Genomic DNA, 8376 nt, shown 5'->3' on the forward strand with positions numbered 1-8376 from the left:
TTCTTCTTCAACCTCCCATATATCTCTTTTATCATATGCAATTACAAGTGGCAGCCATGAAGTTTCTGGCTCCAATCAGTCAGCTATTACATGCTAGATTTAGTACACATAATGTTGTCTTAAAATACAACCATTCATGGTAAAAGCTGTAGCCACAAGTATGTTAGTGTAATATTGGGTTACATGACACAGCGCCAATCCATCAACCTTCCTCAGAAGGAACTAGGTAACTGAAGTTTCGGGAGTTTTCTAATGTTATAAGGGTCTTGAAACTCTTATTGGAATTAATTGGATAAAGGAAAGGAAAATCATTATTAAACATTTTCAATATCTTCCTTTCCCTTGTTCTTTTCGAAGATTTGAATGGTGGGATGAAAAAAAGAAAAAACTAAGTGCAAGACTATATAGAAACTAAAATTCAGGAAGCTTGAGCCTTCAATATGTAATCCTTGTGCTTCCATCCTTGTTACTTAGATATACCTTGTTATCACTCTACGAGGCAGTGCATTTTAATGCTTGCCACCCATGTCTAGGATACTCAAGTCCATGTCACTGAAGCAACTAAGCCCAAAGAATTCATCTCCAAGATCCTTACAGTCTAAAAACCATGTAGAGTCACTGTCCTCTGATGAAGAATTAGATACCCCAAATTCACTATAATCGTCTCTCGTGGCTGGGAAGTTCCAAGATGAGTCATCAAGAAATGCATCTGACCATATGAAACTCATTGTTGGATCATTGTCTTTATTAGGTTCTGATGACCCTACGCATACATCCACTGAGGAATTTTCTGTCGGTGTAGTCGGAGTGCTTGAATTATCAGTACGAGAGGAGGCATTGGCGCAAATTTTGGGAAGAACCTGCTGATTATCAGCATTAATAATGGGTTGATCATAATTAGTGTGACAAGATACTGTACTTTCTATTGGGGTCACTTGTTTACTGAGAGACCCATGTGTAACAGGATCAATTCCCATCTTAATAAGCTTTTTCTTGATGTGAGTATTCCAATGATTCTTGATCTCATTATCTGTTCTTCCCGGCAATCTTGCAGCGATTTTGGACCACCTAAAGCAAATGAAAAGTGTCAGCAAAAAGACAAGGAGCTTTCATTCTATTTAATCTCAACTTTCATAATATTGGTATGAGCTGAATATTAGTTAATAGTATTGAGTGGAAATCTTTTATTTATGATTAGAATGTTAGTTAATTCACGCACTTTGTGCACTCATAAAGTTGAAGATTTAAATTGTGTGTCACCACTTCGAAACCCTAATTTTTATAGGCCAAGACAATTCCAGGCATTACAAGAAGCAAAAGGAATGTCCATGGGATCAAACCAAATTGTAGACGATGACCACTCCTCAACTTATCACATCCCAAGTGATGTTTCATGTCGAGTGTGAGCAAAGATCAGAATCCTTGGCATGTGACGATGCAAGATGAATACTCTAAAAAGTAACTCTGCCTAGCACTTTTGAATATTAGGCCTTTCTTCTTAAAATAAATTAATAAATTGTGTTAAATACCTAATCATTATATACCTAGTATACTTGTTTAATAATAGCTTACATCATAAATAAAAAAGAAAAGGTTAAAAACCTTCTTCTTTTTATTTATTTATTTATTATTATAATAGTTGTGAAGCCTCCCTTGTATCACTACGTGGGTTTGTTATTGAGGTAAAAACTATTTTTGTAAGAGTATTTTTCAATTAAAAACTCATTAAAATTATATTTTTTTAGATTTTTTATTTATTTTTTATATTAGTAGCAAAACCATCAAAAATCACTTAAAAACATTAATTTGATGTTATTTTTATATGAACAACACCAAAAAGATGTAACTACTAATTATAAAACCATTTGATTTAATGTTATTTGTGTTAGTAAAGTTTTTATGTTTAACTTCTTTGCTTAGATAGCTATATTCTTAGATTGTATCTTGCCATGAACACACCAAGTTTAAATTTTGATGGTCTTTAAACTTGTGATTTCATCTTCTTGTTGTTGTTGTTGTGTGTGTGTGTGTGTGTGTAGAAAAAACATCAAAACTAAGTCATTTTTAATCATGTGAATCGTAAAATGAAGGGGAAAAACAACAAGAAGCATGGTGTAAAAAAGAAGTTAAACATGCTTGGTTGGACACAATATTTAAACTAAAATGATGAAAACTATGACAAGTACTATAATAGAGAGAGAGTTTTTGATGTTGAAATTTCTTAGATGCAGAAAATGATCCTCCCCAAGCATGCTCCACCAACCATGAAAAGTTATTGGTAATGGAAAGGTAATAAAAGATGAGACATGAAGCATATAACAATGAATTAAATGGCTTGATGATAGCTCGATAATACATAGTTACCTATTGCCAAGGCGGGCATGGAGATCAATGACAAGTTTCTCCTCATCCTCATTAAGAAGGCCTCTCTTCAAGTCAGGCCGGAGGTAATTAGTCCAGCGAAGACGGCAGCTCTTGCCACACCGGCGGAGTCCGGCGAGCTTGGGTACAGCACGCCAGCAACATTGGCCATGTGTGAGAATAAAATTGACCAACTTCTTGTCTTCCTCAGCTGTCCAAGGGCCCTTCTTCACACCAAGTTTGTCGCAACAAGGTTGTCTTCCCATCACTATAGTTCAAGTCACTAGTTGCTATATGATCGCTTCCAAAAAAAATTACTCCTGGAGAGCCAAGCTCCACGCACCACCTTTATATACTTGTGATTTCTCTTGCTTCAGGGCAAATCAAAATATTAATTTGTAGTTGAACATCTCCACACGCTTGTATATGTGTGAGTCACACTTAAAAGCCTTGTTTGATTTTGTATTTTAAAAGTATTTTTTAAAAAAATTATTATTCTAAGTCATTTATTTATTTCAAATTAATATTTTTTTAAGTTTTCAAATCATTTTAATGTAATAATGTTAAAAATAATTTTTTAAAAATAAAAAAATATTATTTTAATATATTTTTAAATAAAAAATATTTTAAAAAATAATTATAATTACACTCTTCTAAATAGTCCTAACTTTATACGAAAGTCAGCTAACTTCTTTTTTCATAAACATTCAATACTTATTAAATGTAATATTAATTTCAGTTGATTGGATACAAAATTAAAATTATGAGTTAATTAAATTAACTGATTTAAAATATTTAATAGATTTATTTTAATTTTTAAAAAAAAATCAAGCAAAGTTTTAATTTATCAAGTTGATTAAGTTAATTATGAGTTGATTTTTTACATCCAATCCAAGTTAAATGATGGGTTAATTGGATTCTAAGTCATTTATTGAACCGAGTTAAATATGAATATGGCATATGAAGTCACCTGTTGACTGTATTTTTATTTCTTCATTGTCGAAAATGAAGTGTGAACACTTGCACATTCAGAATTGGGTCAAAACAAAAATTTGAAAGATCGATGAATATTTTATATATATTCTTAGTAAGGAGAACAGAAAAATATTATTGGCTAGAGCTTTTTGTGTGAGGTTACATCCTAAGAAGCACATAAAAATTAATATATTGTTTATTTTTTCTAATACGACTAACGAGGATTTGACCTTCATATTCAAACCCATGTCATCAATCATGAAGGAAAAAATATTAAAAAAAAATGAAATGTCACATATTTTTATATTAAGTGTTCTAAAGCTCGTTATGCAAGATTTAATGAAGATAAGTTAAAAAAAAAACAGACTATTGTATTTAATACATGCATCATTATCTTCATTATTATTTTTATTATTATTAAGATTTTTTTTATAAACTCTTGTATATCTAGATTAAATTCTTCTTTTTTAATTCATTTTAAAATATATTATTTATACTAAAATATTAGAATTCATGACAATTCAACTTTCATGATTGTTATCAAATTGAAAAAAAAAATGTTTTAAAAGAGATTATAAAATTTGATATTAAAAGGAAAAACATATCCTTGTAATTTATCATATCAGCATTATGGTATTTGATATTAAAAGGAAAAACATGTGCTTGTAATTTATTATATCAGTATCATACTAAAATAGCCATATCGAGTGCCTGTTTAATATTGTTTGTTTAAAAAATTATTAAAATTAATTTTAATATTATTTTTATTTTTTATATTAATACATCAAAATCATTAAAAAATCATTAATTCAATATTTTTTTAATTTAAACGTTCATTTAAACACAAATCCAAACATAAATGGTGTCTTAATACATGGTGGTCCAAATTATCTTGTGCTCGAGCAAGTCCAACGAATTCTAGATTAACCTGTGGAGTCTACTACGAGATCTAACCAGGATAATTCATTCCAAGTCAAGAACTAGATCCACCCACGAAACCGGGTTTAATAAGTATGTGCAACCTTACCATAGATATGGGAAAGATCAGCATTTAATTATAGCGTGAGACTCACTTGCCTAATAAATGCATGGAGGATGGAAGATAATGGACCCACCATAAGTTTTATGAAAGGAGCCCGGGACCTAAAACTTGATATGCTCCCATGGTTTAGTTCCAATGGTTGTAGGGTCCATGATTGTGATGGGACACAGCTAGATGGGCCAATAAGAAGTCGACACATTGGCATTCAAATTTTGGCCTTTCCCATTTTCTTACACCATCTCTCAACGTCCTTATTTCTGATTTGAGCATTGCATCATCCCTGTCGTCATCACAATTCGACAGAGCTGTATTCCCCATGGCACCATGTGTACTCAACAAGTAATAGCACCAACCCATGGTTGTCAAATGACAGCAACAGCGCAGGCACATCTTGCCCATAGCTTCCAAATGACAGCAACGCCGCACGCACGTTTTGCTCACGGATGTGAGGTTGGGACTTGGGAGGGCCGGCTTCAAGTTTTCAGGCGCCGAACAGGATCGGAATCCTGTTCAAGGGGGGACAACACTAGACTGCTGCTGGTACAAGACTATATGAATAAACCAAGGTAGGAATTTACGTAGTGTGTCCTGTGTAGTGAAAGATACTAAGATGGGGTTTTCCAAGCTTAAAAATTACAATCTTAAACGCAAGAAAACTACTGTTTCTCATGTCTTAAAATTAATTATATTTAGTCCTAAACTATAGAGAAAGCTTTGAATTGAGAATCTTTGAATAATTAATTTTAAAACTATTATAAAAAATAAACTAGCTAATTCTATTTATGCTAGTGTTAAACCTACATCTTTATAGAAAAATAATTTATGTTAGAAAGTTCACCTGACACGTCCAAGTTTCCTTTAGGATTTGAACTTGGATTTTTAATACAAGTTTCACATTATACTCCTCATTTGAGAAAAAATTGTGCTTGAATTCATGATAAAAAAATTGAATTCTTCCATTTCAAGGGAATATGCATTTGAAATACAACGTTGTAGCTAGCTTCCTTGAAACCATTGACAAAATGCAATGGTCAAACTTCTATCAAATTCAACATCATAAATTGAATTAAGAAATAACGCTTGAAATTACAGGCATGAACGCCATCTTATAGAATATTGTGCACAAATATTCAACATCAAAAGCAAGTTTACGTATTGTTTCTATCATCTGGTAACTATGAATTTTGTTCAACACCTTTAACTCTACAACCATTTAGTAAATTTCTTTTTTCATTTTGAGAAATCCCCATAAAAAAAAATTCGTTAAAATTAAGAATGCTTTTGTGAAAATGTTGATTTTGGTCTTCTTTCCTTTCAACGGACCGACCAAACTCTTATAATAAAGTTTCGCGTGCTGTTTGTAGAGCCTTTATATGTCCTAAATGACCTCCACTTATTTATTGCATGATGTTGCCAATATTTATGTTTATTTAGCTATTATTTGGAAATATAGTTTAATTTGTATTTTTTTTTAAATAATTTTTTTATATTTTTAGATTGTTTTGATATGTTAATTTTAAAAATAATTTTTTAATATATTCCTAAGCAAAAAATCTTTTAAATCACAACCATAATTCCAAAGTACAATTCCAAACAACAAAAAATCCTTTAAATCACGACCATAATTCCAAAGTACAATTCCAAACAAGTTTTTAATAAACTAATGTACTCTGCTATATATTGATGTAGAATATATCGAAAGATATAACTAGAGTTTTTAAAGCTTTAAAAATTACAATCTTAAACTTTATAAAATACTCCAAACTGAAAAAGTCTTAAATAATTAATTGTAAAATTGTTATAAGAAATAAGAAATAATTCTTTATTGGAAGTTACATGTTAATAAAATTCAAGTGGCATTAAGATTTTTAAACTAAATAAAAAAGTAAAATAATATGATTAAGGTGTATACATGTATGAACATGCTTACCATTTATTTCTAAAACGTGCCAACGAGAGGAGAGAAATTATAATTAATGGTCTTGTGGATATATATACACCTACGATCTTAATATATGCTAGAAATAAAGAAATAGCTTAGCAATGCCAACCACCTTATTAATTGTTATAACTTATTTTTGAACTTTCATATAAAAAATAGTAAAAAGTAAAAAAATAAAAAAATATTAACAGTGAACAAAGGATGTCAGCCTGCCCAAAAAATAGATAAAAATTGATCAAGGAGGTTAAAAAAATATAAAAATTAAAATTTGACAGTATTTTATTGACTGATAACAACCCTGTTAACAAAAAAAATTAATTGAGCAAGAAAAGTTCAAAATTATATGCTTATATACTCAATTAAATTTTATTGAAGGTTTAATTGAATTTATGGAGAGTTTGATTGCAAGAAAAATTAATTTTGGGGTCAATTTAACCTTTAATTGGAAGAAATTAAAGTTCTAGAATCAAATTATAACTTTTAGAAGTTAATTTGGTCAAATCAAGGGCTTAATTGTATAAATATTAAAGTTTGATGACAAATTAGAGACTTAATTGAAGAAATCTGAAACCAAGGACCAAAATAGAAAAGAGGCATAAGTAAAGGAGCTGAAATTAAAACCGGTCAGGGGCCCAATTGAAGAAATTAGAAGTTTATTACTTAGTCGAGGATCAAATTGCATAATATCAAGTCCAATGACCAAAATGAAAATGACGGCCAACTATAAGGCCACTGTTAGATTTTGGAAGGGATGCAATTACATTAATTTTTAAATTAAAATTGCAATTTAGGACTTAATTGATAAAATTACAAATTAAGGATCAAAGTGAAACTTAACAGGTTTTTGCTGTTTTTTTATTTAAATGAAATGGTGCGTTTTGACCAAAACAACTCTGTTTCATACATTGTTTACAAAAAAAAAAAACTCAAAACGATGCTGTTTTGAACAGCACCATCATCTTCTTCCCCTAGACATGCGAAACAAGGGAAAAAGCTGATTTTGTCTTCCTTCCTCTGTCATCGCTCTCAATCTTTCGAGCCGACACTTTTAAAAAGACGCCGACACTACTTTTCACGTGTTGGACCGATGGTGGAAGTGTGGCAACATAGTAACCGCCCTATTAACTTGCTCCCCTGTTTTTCGCCTGTAAAAACAGGGGGGAGACAGATCGAAAGAGGGGAGCTGAACTGAAGAGGAAGAAAGAAAAAAAACTGAGAGAGGAAGAGGGAGATAGAGACTATCGAAATCGAGAGAGAGAGAGAGGGGGGGGGGCAAAACGAGAGGAAGAAAAGAAGAGAGGCAAAACGAGAGAAAAGAAAGAAAAGGAAAGAAAAAGAAGAAATAAAAAATAGCTAAGGAAGAAATAAAACCGAGGAAGAAGAAGGCCGAGAGCCATTGCCTACCACCGTGAACCACCGGCAGCGCCACCGCTCTAGGTAAGCCTCCTCCCCACCGTTTATTTCCTTGCCCTTCGTTTGCATTTTTGCATGCAGAACGTGATTTCACATTGTGCTGTAAAAATACAACGTTGGGTGGTTATTGTGCTAACGCACAGTAACCAGCCCAATTAGGTCTGGGCTGGGACATCAGCCTAGCCCACAGTAGATGGCTCAGATCCATCCCCGGTGTGCTTTAACCAAAACAACTCTGTTTCATGCACTGTTTACAAAAAAAAAAAAAAAAACTCAAAATGATGCTGTTTTGAACAGCACCATCATCTTCTTCCCCTAGACATGCGAAATAAGGGAAGAAGCTGATTTTGTCTTCCTTCCTCTGTCACCGCTCTCAATCTTTCCAGGCGACACTTTTAAAAAGACACCAACACTACTTTTCACATGTTGGACCGATGGTGGAAGTGTGGAAGCATAGTAACCACCCTATTAACTTGCTCCCCTGTTTTTTGCCTATAAAAACAGGGGGGGGGACAGATCGAGAGAGGGGAGCTGAACTGAAGAGGAAGAAAGAAAAAAAACTGAGAGAGGAAGAGGGAGATAGAGACTATCGAAATCGAGAGAGAGAGAGAGGGGGGGGGGCAAAACGAGAGGAAGAAAAGAA

General features: G+C 32.3%; 1 protein-coding gene across 1 annotated transcript; it reads right to left on the bottom strand.

Moving 5' to 3' along the window:
• Positions 1–2711, bottom strand: LOC105137614 (protein ODORANT1-like). The gene is made up of 2 exons (XM_011043418.1): positions 2365–2711; positions 1–1068 (listed from the first exon to the last, which is right to left on the bottom strand). The coding sequence occupies exons 1-2, from the start codon at positions 2625–2627 to the stop codon at positions 510–512; spliced, it is 822 nt and encodes a 273-aa protein (XP_011041720.1). The 5' UTR covers positions 2628–2711; the 3' UTR covers positions 1–509.
• Between the last annotated feature and the right edge of the window lie 5665 nt (positions 2712–8376).

This window comes from Populus euphratica, unplaced genomic scaffold (assembly GCF_000495115.2).
Source record: "Populus euphratica unplaced genomic scaffold, PopEup_1.0 scaffold149.1, whole genome shotgun sequence".
Taxonomy (NCBI): Eukaryota; Viridiplantae; Streptophyta; class Magnoliopsida; order Malpighiales; family Salicaceae; genus Populus; species Populus euphratica.

Coding starts and splice junctions, on each gene's coding strand:
- LOC105137614 (XM_011043418.1), bottom strand. CDS start 2,627: ATGGGAAGACAACCTTGTTGCGACAAACTTGGTGTGAAGAAGGGCCCT. Junction 1,069..2,364: donor CATGCCCGCCTTGGCAATAG/GTAACTATGTAT, acceptor CATTTGCTTTAG/GTGGTCCAAAATCGCTGCAA.